The following is a 16,955-nucleotide window of genomic DNA, read 5'->3' as shown; positions in this document are numbered from 1 at the left end:
TTAGAACCACAGGGAGGAAACAAGGGAGTTCACCTGCATTTAGATCTCAGAGGCCACTTTCCTCATCACCAATGTAGGCCAATTAACAGCATAGCCTGGAGACATGAATAAAAAATAAAAGTGAGATGGGGTAATGAGCTGCGCTTCCATCCTTGCATTCATTCTTAACTTTTGGCACACTTAATGAGTTTTAGTATGAGTGTTACTTTCTCCTGTGTTACTTGTTCAAGTCATCAAGGTGACAGAACAGTTTATTCTCCCTTCCTGTCCTTGTCGGTGTGTTCAGCCTGTTTTCTCAACCACTGCTGTTTTCTTCAGCCCAGGGCCTCCAGCATAACCGCGCGCACACACACACACACACACACACACACACACACACACACAGGAGGGTGGAGAAGGAGGAGCAACAGAAAGAAACTCAAGTGGCTGCAGACTGGTGAGCATATGCTTGGAGCAGGCAGGAGTGACAGAGGACAAAAAAGAAGAGAGAAAAGTACAAAAAGAAGGAGGATGAGATAGGAAAAACATAAAGGAAAGCATCAAATCAGAAAGCATCAAAGGAACTGGGAATCCAGTGGGCAGACTGAAGAGAGATCTTAGAGTAAACTGGTGAGACTGGAAGCCTACTGGATAGACAGGCTTGTCTGTGTCATAGTGATCCAAGCACCATGGCTGACAGCATCAATGAGGAGTTGGATTACAAGGAGTCTGGGAACGAAGAGTTGGACTGGGGCTATGAGGAAGGTAAAGAGAGCTTTGTCTGCATGTGGAGGAATGCTGGAAAATGTTCCTCTTCATGTTGGTTCATTCCCTTTGCTTTGGTGTGAATTCACCTTGTTTCTGTAATGTTTCACCACGGAGACTACACCACTCACATAACATCTGTTAGAGAAGGGTCGCTTTCATTCTTTTGATGTTTAATGGGAAGGTGCAACACAGAACTATTTGAACTTTATATTCTGTGCTGTAAAAAGACTACAACTGAGTCACCTATAGAGAAACAACAGATCTGACGTGTCGCACAAATATTTCATCCAGAGGCTCAGCAGGTGAAAAAAGCTGACACAAAACATCCCAGTAGTGTAATAATAGTCTTGCAATGATGTGCCAAGTTGACTGATGTGGGTTTTGTCTTCTCCCCACTGCTGCCTGAGGATGGAGGGATTGTGCACTGATAAGTGGTTCACTTTGCTCCTCTCTGTGAGTATGATATATGACATGACATTTGAGAAAGAGTCGTATTTTGTGTGCAAACAACAGCTGCATCCGATGAAAACTTTTTATGAAAAGGTGAATGCATGAAAAAGAGGAGAAAATGACATGTATTTCAGCTAGCTTTGCTGTCCAGATAACCCATTTATAATTGGACTTTTTTATACCCTCTGTCCTAATATAAATGAAGTTGCACGCAATGACCATTAAAATTAGTGGAACTATGTTGTTCAGTGTTATAAACAAAAACACAAATGTTGAGCCTCAATTGAAAGAAGAGAAGCGTGCAAATAGCTCACTCTCCTCCACAAAGTGCCAATGAAAAATCCACCAGAATACAGTAAGGTCCTTGGAGGTTGATTGATAATGCTGTGGAGACGACTCACATCAGGACAGACGTTAGCGTCTCCCTCTCAACTGATTTCTCTGTCTCACAGACATTAACGACACTCTTTGAAAATTGAGGTCAAACATCCAGGAGAGATCAACTCCAGATTGAGTAGAATATCACCTGGCAACATGTCAACATGTACATTAATGCTGTTGACGATGGAGACACGTGTGATATTTCCCATTATAAGGCATGCACTGCTAAAATGGGCTTCAGAATGGCTGACATGGCAACCGCCATGCATCCACTGACAAAGAGGAAACCAACAGTTCAGGCACGATTGGAACCAACTTCTAGTGGAATTCAAACGCTATCATATGCTACCAGTCAAATATATGGACATGCCTTCTTCTTTAATGGTTTTGCTTAATTTCATGTGGAATGAAGTAGTAAACAAAAAAAGTGTGAAATAACTAGAAACATGTTTTATATTTTGGATTCTTCAAAATAGCTACTCTTTGCTTAGAATACTGCTTTGCAGACTCTTGGCATTCTCTCGATTAGCTTCATGAGGTAGTCACCTGAAATGGTCTTCCTAATGCCCTGAAGGAGGACTTCGCAGTGATGCTGAGTACCTGTTGACCCTTTTTACAACGTGGTCCATCTCATCCTAATCCAGCTCATCTGGGTTTAGGTCAGGTGGCTGTGATGGAGTGCTCCATCACTCTCAGCCTGGAAGTGTGATTGGAATTATAATCCTGTTGAAAAATAAATGATGGTCTAGCTAAATGCAAACCGGATGGGATGGCACGTTGCTGCAAGATGCTGTGGTAGTCGTGCCAGTTCAGTATGCCTTCAAAGTTGAATAAATCTCTAACAGCGTCACTAGCGACGTACCCCCCACAACATATTCATAAAAGGATTCAAATTGAACCAACACAAGAATATAAAGACAAAATCAAGATTTAGTGCTGATATGTGATTGAAACAAAGATGAATACTCCAGAATGGTGACATTTATTTATGAATAAAAGCCTTATTTAATGCATTGGATTATATCCATACGGATATACCTTACTCACTGCTAGCCTATAGTGGATGACAGAACAGACAGGAATGCAAAATCAGATTTAGATTCAGATCCTTTATTGTCCCACACGGGGAAATTTACAGTGCAACAACAGCAACAAGAGCACTCAGAGAAAAATAAGATAGAATCAAATAGAAATCAAATGGAATATACAAATGGAATATACAAAGAGGGTGCATATTTACAATAATCCAGATAAATGGATACTCGGCCTCTGTGTACCTGTACATAGTACAGAGGGTGAATACAATTACATATCAGAATATATAATATTCAGATTGTGTTAGCGGTTGTTATGTTTATTGTGCAGTCTGACAGCAGCTGGCAGGAAAGATCTGCGATACCTCTCCTTCACACAGCGAGGGTGGAGCAGCCGCTCACTGAAGGAGCTGCCCAGTGCTGTCAGGGTGTCCTGTAGGGGGTGGGACGTGTTGTTCAACATGGATGACAGCTTAGCCATCATCCTCCCATTTCCCACCACCTCCACTGAGTCCAGGGGACATCCCAGGACAGAGCTGGCCCTCCTTACCAGTCTGTCCATCCTCTTCCTGTCCCTGTCTGTGATGCTACTGGACCAGCAGACTATCACGTAGAAGATGGCTGATCCCACCACAGAGTCATAGAAAGTCCTCAGGAGGGGTCCCTGCACTCCAAAAGACCTCAGCCTCCTGAGCAGGAACAGTCTGCTGTTGCCCTTCTTGACCAGGGCGTCTGTGTTATGTGTCCAGTCCAGGTTATTGTTTAGGTGAACACCCAGGTACTTGTAGGACTCCACCACGTCAACATCCGTTCCCAGGATGTTCACTGGTGCAGGCGGGGGGTTGTTACGCCTGCGGAAATCCACCACCAGCTCCTTGGTTTTGCCAGCGTTGATCTGGAGGTTGTTCCGCAGGCTCCAGTCCACAAAGCCCTGAATAAGTTCCCTGTACCCCGTCCGTGATGAGGCCGACAGCAGCAGAGTCGTCAGAGAACTTCTGGAGGTGACATGAAGATGTGCTGTATGAGAAGTCCGCGGTGTAGAGGGTGAACAGGAAAGGAGCCAGAACTGTTCCCTGCGGGACACCGGTGCTGCAGAGAAGCCGATCTGACTGGGAGCCCTTCACCCTCACAAACTGTGGTCTTTGTGTGAGGTAGTCCAGAATCCATGTCGTGAGGTGGTGATCCACCCCAGCTACCTCCAGTTTGTCCCCCAGCAGCCTGGGCTGGATGGTGTTGAATGCACTGGAGAAATCAAAAAACATGATCCTCACAGTGCTTCCAGCCTTCTCCAGGTGAGTGAGGGAGGTGTGGAGGAGGTAGATGACGGCATCGTCCACCCCGATGCTCGGCTGGTAGGCGAACTGCAACGGGTCCATGAAGGAGCTCACCAGTGGGCGCAGGTGATCGAGGATGAGTCTCTCCAGCGTCTTCATCAGATGAGACGTCAGAGCCACCGGCCTGTAGCTGTTGAGCTCCTTGGGGTGCGGTGTTTTCGGCACTGGGACGATGCAGGACGTCTTCCACAGCTGTGGCACTCTCCCCAGCCTCAGGCTCAGGTTGAACGTGTGACTGAAGATCCCACACAGCTGGTCTGCGCAGGACTTCAGGAGCCTGGAGCTGATGCCATCCGGACCCGTCGCTTTCCTGGCCCTGTTCTTCTTCAGGGCCTTCCTCACCTGGTGTGGTGTGAGGGACAGGCTGGAGCAGGGAGGTGTTGGTGGGGGGGATGGGCATGGGCCAGGGTGTGAAGTGTCGGGAATGTGTGAGCTGAAGTTCATGAGAGAGGGGGAGGAGGGGGGACAGGAGGAACAATGGGTTGCAGGCACAGACAATGGCGGGGGTAGCAGCAGAGTCAGAGTTATTATTGTCATTGTCTTCAACCTCCTCAGTTTTAGAGAAAAGGATCTAAATCTGAGGCTCTTTGGTAACACACAACTTGCCTCTCGGTATCCATAATAATACAGAATATGATGTCAAAGGGAAGACTTGACCCTAAACATGGAGGTTGGGGTGTAATAAATAACTGAAAAAGGTTTTGTTGAAGAAAGGGGTTTTAAGTCGGGTCAGAATTTGGTGTAATTTGGTGGTGTTGGTGGTGTAATGGTGTGAGGAGGGATATTTTTTTGTGACACTTTGGGCCCTTAATACCAACTGAGCATCATTTAAATGCCCCCGCCTACCTGAGTACTGCTGCTGACCATGTCCACCCCTTTATAACCACAGTGGACCCATCTACTGATGGCTACTTCCAACAGGATAATGCACCATGTCACATAGCTCAGACCATCTCAAATTGGTTTCTGAAACATGACAATGGGTTCACTGTACTCCAACAGCCTCCACACTTATCACATCTCAATCCAAGAGAGCACCTGTGGTATATGGTGGAACAGGGAATTCCCATCATAAATGTGCAGCTGACCAATATGAAGCAAGTATGTGATGCTATCACATCAATATTGATCAAAATCTCCAACATGTTAAAAGTATGCAAAAAAAATAAGGCACACAATTAAGGTGTGTGTGTATGTGTATATGTATGTGTGTGTGCGTGTGATTCTGGACCTCCCTGTGGTTCTAAGCTGTAAATTGCTGATAGGAGTTTCCTCTCACGGTGTCAGAATGTTTGCGATTAATCAGCTTTTCCTGAGAGTACAATGCCTTAGCCTTTAAACTGCTGGCTCTATGTTGGGTTCGGGACATTGTTTTAAGAGAATTCTTTTGTTTGTCCAGAGATGTTTAAATGGCCAAATGCCATCCGGTTTTCACATAAAATGATTTGCTTACGGCTGAAAAAGCCATAGAAATTTGGTCAAAAACAAAGCCAATAGTGGGCCCAAAATGAGCCCTTCTAGCTTTATGGCACAGCTATAGTGAGACCTATAATGATTCAGTCAGCTGTGGAGGAGCTTCATGCATCGGGTCCTGCACACACTGGCTTTTTCTCAACCCTTTTCTGTGGTGGTGCTGCTGTTGTCAAAGCATTTGCTGCTGAGCAAAGAGGGAATGTGATAGATCCCAACAACCCTCATTGCTATGAGCGTGAGCGCTCAGCTCCGCAAAGCATCTTGTGAGCAGTGAAGATCGTTTTTTTCCTGTGTTGTTGGACTTTTCTGATCTGGACACTGATCAAATGGTTTTTTTTTTTGCCTGCCTTCCTTTGGACTGCAGGGGTCTCACAGTGCTCTCATTGCTCTGAATCAAGATCACATGCAGGTTTTTACACTCGCTGACTGCATGAATGTATTACAATTCTTCGAGGGTGTAATTTTATATTTCTTCTTCTGGTACTGTTTGCTCCCGTTGCCTGATGTTCTTTCTGTCACCACATCCTGCTTTGATTTGATTTTAAGCACTTTCTCCTCTTCATCAGGCCTTTTTTCAAACAGCTTTTAAAAACACAAGAGACCACATGCAAATACACATCATAGCCTCATGGAAGGATGTCTGCATGTGTCTGCACGGTCAACATGTGACCTTTAATCTGTTGGTAGGTAAGAGAATAACAGGAAGTCCAGTTTCTTTACAGTCACAGAGGTGTTCAGAAGCTGTCGGAGGTTGATTTAATGTAATATTACTCTTCAGCAGATATAGGATGTCCTGAGAGCAGCGGAATTAAAATGGATCAAACATGACAAGACACCTGAAAAGTTCGTCTATTTTATGGTTATGTTGGCTGGAGTAGTGTATGTGACACAGCGAGAAGAGTCCATCTATCTCATCCACGGCCTGATATAAGTCAGCTATGTCTGACATCAGAACCAGTTAACGTGCACCCCTCGCCTCAGCAATCAATCAATCAATCAATCAATCAATCAATCAATCAATCAATCAATCAATCAATCAATCAATCAATCTTCATTTATCTTTATTTATATAGTGTCTGATACAATCAAAATCTCAAAGCCTCCTTAAGCATTCGTTTTTTGTGCATATTTTATGTGATTTTCTGGTGATTGGGATTTTGGATTACTTATTTTGTTCAGTTGTACAGACAGGCTGTAGTTTGTCATGTGGGACAGAGAGACGCGTTGACCTCGACTCAGCAGTTTTCATTATATATATCTGTACTTGTGATAAAATGATGTAGAATCACCCAAATTTTCCTTCAGGCTCTGAAACATGAAATGTTTGCTGTGATGTTCTCCCTTATAGGTGTAGAATGGGGGCTTCTTTTCCCATCTGCCAATGGTGAGTACCAGTCTCCCATTAACCTGAACTCCAGGGAGGCCCAGTATGACCCCTCCCTGCTGGACATTGGCTTATCTCCCAATTATGTGGTGTGTCGAGACTGTGAGGTCATCAATGATGGCCACACTGTCCGTATTATCCTCAAGTCAAAGTCAGGTGGGTCAGTGCTTGATAATGAATTAACGAGGAAATGACTGAGATACAGTCCTGAGGGTGTCCTCTTGCTCTTGACAGTGGTTACTGGGGGTCCATTGCCTAGCGGTCATGAGTACGAGCTCCACGAGGTTCGATTTCACTGGGGCAAGGAGAACCAGAGAGGATCAGAGCATACTGTGAACTTCAAGGCTTTCCCTATGGAGGTGGTGCAGTCACACACACACAAACACACACACACACACACACACACACACACACACAGGAAATTAAGGAAACTGTTATCCATTCAGTAGTTATTATCTGAAATATTTTCTTTTCAATCTCAGTTTCCTGTAAGACCAGGAAATACAATCGCATCCATAAATTTGTGGGTACTGTCATAGATATGAGGCATTATTTAGCTGTTTTCCCTAACCCTAACATTCCTACTAACCCCCTAACCTTAAGCCTTACCCAAACTCTAAACTAAAACGCATCCTAATCTCAGCCTTAAAACCATGGTGTAACCCTCAATCAGTCCTTCAAAGTTGAGGAGCCACAAACAGCCTCTGAAGCAGTCGACACCCTCAGCGTGCTTAATGATTAAGATTATACTAATATTAATAAAAAATTGTTTTTCTTCTGCTTTAATCAGTTATTCTGTTTTCCAGCATAAAACCAGTACGTTCCAGAGGTCTTGGGCAATAACTCAACAACCATGTTTTTGTTTCAAGCTCTCCAAGAAATTTGCTTTGTCAACTGTGTTCTGTTTTACTTTGATGCGGTCTGTAAAGAAAACTAAACTGTTGAACCCCTAACCCAGTATTACAATCTGTCACATCAGAAAAGGTGTCAGACTATCCATGTTCACTAAAATTACATTCAGTCATTAATATAGCAATTGTCTCTCGCCATTAATCTCTAACCTAATATTTGTGAACACTGTCGGTGGTGATGTGTAGCAATGTGATTAAAAAAAAAAGTGTCACTCAACTTTTCCTGCAGGCATCAGTGAGAGCTTTAATTAGCTGCAGACAGACATTAAACCTGAATGTTAAACTCATCCTGTTTGTTCCAGTATTAATCCTGTGTGGATGATCATACTATGTTGCTGATTACAGTTTTATGCGAATGTTTTTTATTGCCCTTCCAGAATATATTACATTTATAGACCCAAACACCAGAGGTTACCTATCTAAAATTGGGAAATAAACTCAAATTTTGGGATGTAACTTGGTTTAGCATGACCCGCATGGAGGTTAAAGTTACCCACGCTTGTTGAAATGACATGAGTCCTTTTTGAAAGTCCTCACTCATCCCCAGCTGGTGGTTTTACTGGTTTGCTGCTCTTGTCATTACTGTTGTTACCACCTGCAGACAACAATGGGCTCTTGATCCAGGCTGTGTTCCATCTTTCTGTCTGTAGCTTCACCTGATTCACTGGAACAGCACTCTGTTCAACACTTTAGAAGATGCTCTGGGAAAGAAGAATGGAGTCCTCATCATAGCACTTTTTGTACAGGTAAATGCACACAGGATATTACAATCACTGCTGAATTATTACTTTGTGCACGTTAGGCCATCTATTCTGGGTAAATCTGTAAAACGCATCATAGTTGATCAACATCTCCACACAGATAAATATTCGAGACATTCTCTTAAACTAACTAATGGCCCTGCAACTGTTTCCATTATTCTGGCAGACAGACACTCCTTGCATATGACAGTGTCACTTCCCTGTCTTATTAAAGAAAAATCAATATTGGCTCAGGAATTTGTGCAGGCATGTCTCGAGGCTGATCAGGTGGTAGGTATATCAGAAACTAGTTCCCTTTTTCCAAAATTCCTGAAGCCAGCAGAAACTTCAGCAAACCTGTCAAGCTGAATGTTAAATGTTATATTATATTTCTGGCTGTTTAAGTTGAATTGTAATTTATTAGACACTTTATTAGGTACGCCCTGCTAATAAAAGGTTGGACCCCCTTTTCCCTTAAGCACTTCTTAATTGTTCATGTCTGGAAACATTCTTTAGAGGTTTTGGATTATATTTACTTGATAGCATCACGAAGGTGCTGCAAATTTGGCGGCTGCACATCTATGATGGGAATTGCCTGTTCCACCATATACCACAGGTGCTCTCTTAGATAGAGATCTGATAATTGTGGAGGCTGCTGGAGTACAGTGAACCCATTTTCATGTTCCAGAAACCAATTTGAGTTGATCTGAGCTATGTGACATGGTGCATTATCCTGTTGGAAGTAGCCATCAGTAGATGGGTCCACTGTGGTTATAAATGGGTGGACATGGTCAGCAACAATACTCAGGTAGGCGGGGGCGTTTAAATGATGCTCAATTGAGGCTCAAAATATTCCCCTCTATTATGCCTCCACCAGCCTGAACTGCTGATTCAAGGCAAAATGGATCAATTCTTTCATATTGTTTCCACCGAATTTTGACCCGACCATCTGAAAGCATATTTGAAGATATTGTTGTAGATGTTTGAAGACATTTAGTTAAGACAGTAACTCGCTGTCCCTGATTCTGTGGACCCTGAAGAACCTTTGAAAATTGCTGAACTGTAAATGGTGACAGCAACAGAGCATCTTTGCCAGGACAGCTTATTTCAGTGTGCTGGTGTTGACAGGAAGTTGCAGAGCATGTGGTGTACGGTGGACCTGAGGTTTCATTAAAAGCTAAGCAAAAAAAAAAAAAGTCCGGGGACAGCTGTTTTTTTGTATTTTTCCTGAAGCAGCAGCTTCTCTCTGAAGCGGTAAAAACATTTTTAATAGAATATCTGTTTCGATTCAGTCTTAACCAACTGTGGAACATAACGTCATGAATATCTTTGCTTCACAAATGTTGTTCAAAGTGTGCTGCGAGCACTGTCCTTGCACGTCAGCTTTGCCCTCCAGCAACTTGTGTGCTTTTCTTGGATGTGTTGATGACCTTGTTCAAACATCAACATCAGCTCAGCTAACTCATCTAAAATGAAGATAAAGCCAAACTATACACAAATATGCTTCATTTTAATTAGATTGGTAAGGAGCATCTGGGTCTGAAGGCCATCACTGAAGTCCTGCAGGACCTGCAATACAAGGTCAGTCAAGGTCATGATAATAATCTAAACAAGAAGGCTTTAAACTCCATGGACATGATATGATAACCAAATAATAATACCGGTAATGTGTTTGTATTTCTACCAGGGGAAGAACAAGTTAATCCCCTGTTTTAATCCCAACACTCTCTTACCTGGTAAGCCAAACTATGTAACTAATTCCTAAGACCACATGGCAACATGAGCATTTGCAGCTTTCCTTTTTCATGGTTTGTACTTTAACCATCTTGTGTTGGACATCCGAAGGTTCTGAGTTTAGTGCCTTTTCCCACTTCACCGTGCCAGCTCAATTTACTCCACCTTTTTGAATTTCCCAAATTTGCTACCTACCTAGTTGCTCCCTCCCACTGACAGGTCTTTTTCAAAAAAGAAATGGTAGACAGACAGACGGACGGACAGACAGACAGACAGACAGACAGACAGACAGACAGACAGACAGACAGACAGACAGACAGACAGACAGACAGACAGACAGATAGATAGATAGATAGATAGATAGATAGATAGATAGATAGATAGATAGATAGATAGATAGATAGATAGATAGATATCTGACAGCATACTATATTTCTAGTTTTTTTCATTTTACACCATTTACACCATATTGCCTGATACAAGGAAGCAATCAAAGTTTTGACATTTTACTATGTTTCAACCCCAGATCCCCTGCTCAGAGACTACTGGGTGTATGAAGGATCACTGACCACGCCCCCTTGTAGTGAAAAAGTGACTTGGATTCTTTTCCGATACCCTCTGACCATCTCACAGATACAGGTAAAATGACATTAATAAACAAATACAGTACGCTCCTTTGTGTAGGTGTCTGATTTTTCACTTTTTCATTCCATCCATCCCGTGTTCGAGTAGAGATGCATACAATTCGAGCTCAAGGTCACCTCAACTGATGTCCTCAGACGTCACTTGAACTGGTCACTAAGACATACATCAAGTTTTATCTGTGACCTTGAATAAATACTTGGAAGAACATGCAAAACAGCTGAATACAGGATGAAAATGATACTGTAAAAAAAAATAACAACAATAATCAGACTACCATTTATGCTATGAGTGTTGATATAAACACAGATTTCCTCATGTTAGCGTGGAAATAAAGAGGGAGCAGTTTGAGACGGAACTTCTCAGACACACTGTGTCCTGCATGTACGTCCTGTCAACACGAAGGTCGTTCAGGAAATATGATAATATAATATTAGAGGAAATGTAATGTTGCCATGGGTTACCTTGGAAGGATGAGCTCAGAACTGAAAACGCTTCAGGAATAGAAGCTTCTGCTCTCACTTTAGATGGGAAACGACTCATCCACAGTGATTTCAGCAGAACTTTTATCATATGGAGCCTCTTGATTTTATTTAAGTCAATGTCTGAGGCATGTTCATTTTTAATCTTATCGTTGTCTAGAGCCCTCTGTCACAGCATCTTTAGTTAATAACAGTGTAACACAAACTAGGAAACATTGTTTCTTTAGACTGAAGAGCATAAATAAATATACATATACAGAATCTGATCACCATGACTACTCAAATACGCTCTGATGTCAGATGATCAAGTGTGTACACAGTTAATGTGTGGAGGCAACAGTGTGTGTATTTGGCAGTTACTATGCCAACATGCTTTGCCTTGTGATAATGGGCTGTAAAGGACCAAAGGAAGTTCTGCTGTGTTTGTTTTGGCATCTCCACAGCACATGTGGATCCAGACGATTGGATCTATTTAAACATGAACAGGATGTCGTGTTTGGCTTTCTAGCTGAACTGTAAATTCTTATTAGCATTCATTTTTAACAAAGCTTGTAAACCAGTCTGGGTTTTAAAAAAAATACCGTGACAGGTTTGACCTGACCTTTGTGGGCCTCTTTTGTGGACTGTCTGAGGTTAGCTGATTATTTTGAGTTGTGATTTGTGGACAGCAGAACCTCTCTGGGTCTGTATCGCAGCAGCAATGCAGGACAGTGCAGTGAATTGCTTTTCTGGATACTTTAATATTCTAGGATTAATACTACATTTAGTTAAATTTGCAGCATAAATATGTTGGAAAATACTTTTAGCTTGATTTGCGTAATAGCTCACTTCATTTTATCTCTTCCTTGAATTCATTTTTGAACATTTTACACCTTTATTTAATGGAAACAAGAAATACAGTAAAAGAAAACAGCTGTATCGAAACCAGAGCAGCTCTGACATGGTAAACCATATCCTCATGCATGAACATATGGACCTTTTTAAAATGTGCTTCTGTGGACTCTTTGATACTCGTGAAACTTTTCTGTAATTGTTTTCTTGTACATTGGTTGCATTCATACCTCGGTAGACTAATGCGTCCTTGTTTGATATGTGTCCTTATCTGTCCTTGTAAATATAAGTGAGGTGTTTCTCATCTGGACCTAGAACCATATCATCATGATCAGTTTAAATGAATGGCAGAGAACATCAACATTGAGGCTACAGTTAGCACAACATAAACTGAAATATTCAGATTTAAGTGTAATTAGTTTGGATTTAGATTGAACAGTCTGTCCGTTGATGGTTCAGCACGTCACAAAGACCCATAAGTGTTCCTACCCATGGTTCTTTCAGGCTCACGTGAGAGACATGACTCTCACATGCATTTGTCAAACTACAACCGTGACTCAAACTTTTCAAAAACATTGTTCCATTAAATGACATTTTATTTTTATTTTATTGACATGCAAAACCTTGAACATTTCAGGACATTCCAGCTGTATTCTTTATTCAGGCAAATTTTGATGAGCTAAAATTAGATAAAACCCCAGTAAACGCTTCAAACGTTTAGAGTCCGTTAGTTACCGTATTTTCGCGACCATGAGGCGCACTTATGACGGGGCGCCTTATAATGCGGTGCACCTTATGTGTGCACCGAGTTCCAAAATCTGTAAATGCTTTCTGGCTTTTGCAAAAACCATTTCAGATTAACTTAGTTCATTTTGGATACAGGAGATGATGTACATGAGTACATTGCTAAGTACACGCTAACATGCATGTTTTAAGATAGCGTACCAATATGCTTTACCATCGTGCGCCCTATAATCCAGTGCGCCTTATGTATGTGTTTAATACAGAAATAGTACTCGTAACTGAGACTGTGCCTTTTAATACGGTGCGCCTTATGGTTGCCAAAATATGGTATTTGTTTGTTTCTTAATTGATTGTGTTTCATTCTCACACTGTTGTTATGTCATTGAATGTCTTTGTTGTATGACTGGGCTGCTTTTACTATCACTCAAGGATTTAAAACAGTGTAAAACAAATATTTGGCAGCTGAATTTTACACAAGTTAAATACTGTGTTTTGTCTATATAGATTGAAGAGTTCAGGAGGCTGCGGTCCCATGTCAAAGGAGCGGAGCTACTTGAAGGGAATGACGGGCTGTTAGGGGACAACTTCCGTCCCACCCAGCCACTCAGTGACCGGACAGTACGAGCAGCCTTCCAGTGACCCTTACTTCCTGTGTCCACACTAAAACTGTGGCACCTACAGAAAACCTGAAAGGTAAGAGCATGTCTCAGGAATGGGCTGCTTCCAGCCACAGGAACAGGAGTGGAAGACGTATAGTACAACAGAACTGCGCTGCAGTTCCTGACATTAGACAGTCTGTAAATGGATGCATGCTCTTCCAGAGGGACCTGGGTCCTCTGAAACCACATTATTGTGGAACAAGCCCTGGAAGAACTAACCCAGTTGAGATACTAATCTGGGAATAGCCTATATACACTTCAGCTGCACTGCGGCAGCGGGCCGTATGGAGCAGAAAGGGGACGGGCCTGCCTTTAAAATGGACAACATTATCCCAACAGTTGCTCAGAATATGGAAGTCTCATTAGTTAGGTGACTTATGCTTGACAAGGTCGCAGTTGGGATATCCTTCTATGACCCTTAGAGAGGTCAAATTAAAAGTGTTTTACTCCATGCGTGTCTGTGTTGCTCATCTGTAGTATCTAACTGGTTGACATTTTAAGACCAGTAGAATGTACGTATTCTTGCACTGTGGTGACAGTGTAATAGATTATTTTCACACTTTTGAACACAGAATTTTGGATTTATATTCTTTCACCATAATTTTTTGACATTCTCTTTCATTTACATGTGAGCTACAGTTAAAAAACAAACAAAGAAAAACCCAGCATGTTAAAGATACCTTCACTACATTCCAGAGACAGTTCAGAAAGAAGAAGGAAATCGGAGTGGAAGAAGTGAGGAGCGATATAAAGAGCCACTGTGGTGAAGTGAGGGAAAAATGCCAGAGGCACAAAAGAGGAAGCAAATAGAGAAAGAACAGAGGGCTTTTGTTTGTAGTGTAAGCAGAAACTGATCTGGACCTTCCAACTGAATCATCCTGAGACTAAAACATCATCAACCAGACTGAGCTCAGATTACTGCCAATTTCACTGTACTGTCCTTATAAAACTTCATTTAATCGGCCATCTTTAGAACTCAGTAAATCTCTTCATATTGAGCCTGTTAGGTGTGTTCTGTCTTTCATCATGGTGCAGACTTGTTTTCATTGCACCTGTGCTTTAAGGACACAATAGCAAGTTACTCAAGTGACTAACAACAAACATCTAGTAAAACTCAGATAGAATAGAGGTGTGCAACCATGAAACTTTCATAGGGTGATTTAAAACAGCACAGTGAAATTAAATTAAAAAAAAAAGATGACTCTTTGTCCCCAGTGTGGCTCAGATCAGATTGTTTCACAACTGCAAAAGATTGATCAAATCTGATCTGATGGAATCAACAATGTGACCTCAAATCCAGCCTACAGTAAATATAACAAAAGCAAATATAACAAGAGAGTTAGAACAAGTTAAAAAGTAGACAAACTATAGAGTTATTGTTACCTGTCAGTGCAATCCATGTGGTTATACGTGAAGGAACTGGACAAAAGACATTTTTATTTATAAATGTGCACTGCTCAAAGAAATGTGCACGTTCTGATGTGCAAATGTGACTGCTGAATCTGTTATGGTGAAGTTCTGGGCAGCTTTTACATCCTTCTGAGGAGACCTCTTTTGTAGATGAGAGTGGACCAGCTGCTGTACCAGACAGTGATGTGGCCAGTCAGAATGCTTTCAGTGGTGCACCTGTAGAAGTTGCACAGTCTCCTGGAGTCCTCCTTGAGCCGTCTGGGGTCTGCACTCTGTTGCAGATCATGTTTTTGTAATGTGAACAGCCACATGGTAAAAATCATGTTCTGCAAGTGGAGGGTTCTCAGTTCAAGCCCCTGGGAGGTGTTCTGGTACCCTAAACAAGGTACCATACCCTTAAATCCTCACAGGGCCCTGTGAGGAACTGGCAACTCAGTCAGGGGTGTACCCCACTTACACCCATATGCAGCTGGGACCGGCTCCAGCACCCTCCCCATGATCCCAAAAGGAAGGTAGCTGCTGGGTGACTGTAGCTTAAGGCATCACTAACTTAGTTTCACCTGATCAAATCACATGACAACAATGAGGAAAGCTTAAGTCTTCAAGCTGACTTCTAATTTTAATATTAATTAGTGTTTATAGTGAGAGAGGTTAAATAAACTGGTTGTGGTGTTTTTGTCATTGCCTTTACATGTTTATTTTGTATTAACCTGCAACGAATCTTTCCAAAAACTGTTTTGATTGATCCCAATTTTTCAAATACCACTTCAAGGTGTAAGATGTCAGCACCATATTTCAGAACCATTTTAAAGAACAAAAACAGGCAGGGATAATAATTCACTTCTCGCTCTTCTTCACCTGTCTGAGTTTCATTCTATCATTCATCTGATCTATGTTTTTTGTCTTGACAGCAGAGAAGAAAGAAGGGAAGGGAAGAAAACAATGAAGGGATGGAATGAGGAAGAAAAAGAAACTAATGATCATGCAGTGCAACTGCATCTGTATTTGTGTATCTTGATGTTCTTGTTCTAATGTCTAGATCTTTAGACGTTAGTGGCTGTAACGGCATGGAAGACATGTTCCGAACACTGTAATGTGTGTGCCCTTCCTGTGTGTGTGTGTGTGTGTGTGTGTGTGTGTGTGTGTGTGTGTGTGTGTGTGTGTGTGTGTGTGTGTTTGTGACCACTCAACACAGGTCCGGCTCCAGACCAACGTCACTAAACTGGATATGAGTATTTAATTGTAATCCTCCATTATCACCACCCCAGGTGATGTTATAGCAAACAAATCCCAAGTTCCCATTCTTTGGTGTTTTCAGCCACTTCAGTGTTTTCAGTTACACTATGATTGAAATGATTGAAATGGTGCTTGGACTGTAATGGTGGGTTTATTTCAGCCTGTAATAAATGTCAGACTTTAGAGAAGAAAATAGAATCTGTGGAATTCTTGAATCTCAGGTTGTTGAATCATCCAGGGTTGCCACACATAGCGGGAGTGGCTGCTTGCAGCAGCAGGAAGCATCGGCGTTGGCTGCATTCATTAGGATTATCAGGAATCTAATAAGGAATGTCTATGTGCCAGTTTGTAAATAAAGCAAGAAGCAACATTTATTTTTCCTCTCATTGAACTCTGAAATATAATTTTAATTTAAAGGTCACACTCTCTGTTGCACAGTTTAATAGTTCCTGATAAAAAATATTCCTGGACAATGATAACATTAGTTGCACCATGTCTGCTCCCTCCTCAAATATCTTTGGACCTCAACAGTGATGCCAATTTTCCATAATTCCCATTAGATGAGTCATGGAGAAGATCTTAACTCCTCTTTTCTGGCCTGTTACCTGTGGTATTATGGAGCAGATGATGATGATGATGATCATGTGTTGGACGTCTACATACCACCACATCCACAGCTTCATTTGCATCTGGATTCTGTTTGAAGGAGATGCGTTTCCTCTTTGACCTGGAGTTGACCTCTCGCGTCAACACAGCAGTAAAT

The 16,955-nt window shown here is 41.9% G+C and overlaps 1 protein-coding gene across 3 annotated transcripts; it reads left to right on the top strand.

Annotated features, from left to right (window-relative positions):
• Nucleotides 1–404: 404 nt before the first annotated feature.
• Nucleotides 405–16,383, top strand: ca8 (carbonic anhydrase VIII). 3 transcript variants are annotated; one of them, XM_029831208.1, is made up of 9 exons: nucleotides 405–744; nucleotides 6,774–6,959; nucleotides 7,038–7,162; nucleotides 8,365–8,460; nucleotides 9,973–10,035; nucleotides 10,142–10,190; nucleotides 10,715–10,827; nucleotides 13,392–13,580; nucleotides 15,868–16,383. In XM_029831208.1, exons 1-8 carry the CDS (start codon nucleotides 669–671, stop codon nucleotides 13,524–13,526), a joined length of 843 nt encoding a protein of 280 aa, XP_029687068.1. In that variant the 5' UTR covers nucleotides 405–668; the 3' UTR covers nucleotides 13,527–13,580; nucleotides 15,868–16,383. The 3 variants fall into 3 exon arrangements, with proteins under 3 accessions (XP_029687068.1, XP_029687067.1, XP_029687066.1); XM_029831207.1 differs by having other exon boundaries at nucleotides 6,768–6,959; nucleotides 15,871–16,383; XM_029831206.1 differs by having other exon boundaries at nucleotides 406–744; nucleotides 6,768–6,959.
• The last annotated feature ends 572 nt before the right edge of the window (nucleotides 16,384–16,955 follow it).

The sequence above is a fragment of the Takifugu rubripes genome, chromosome 22, assembly GCF_901000725.2.
Source record: "Takifugu rubripes chromosome 22, fTakRub1.2, whole genome shotgun sequence".
NCBI lineage: Eukaryota > Metazoa > Chordata > Actinopteri > Tetraodontiformes > Tetraodontidae > Takifugu > Takifugu rubripes.
The sequence above is the reverse complement of the archived record's forward strand: the minus strand, read 5'-3'. Positions and strand labels throughout refer to the sequence as shown.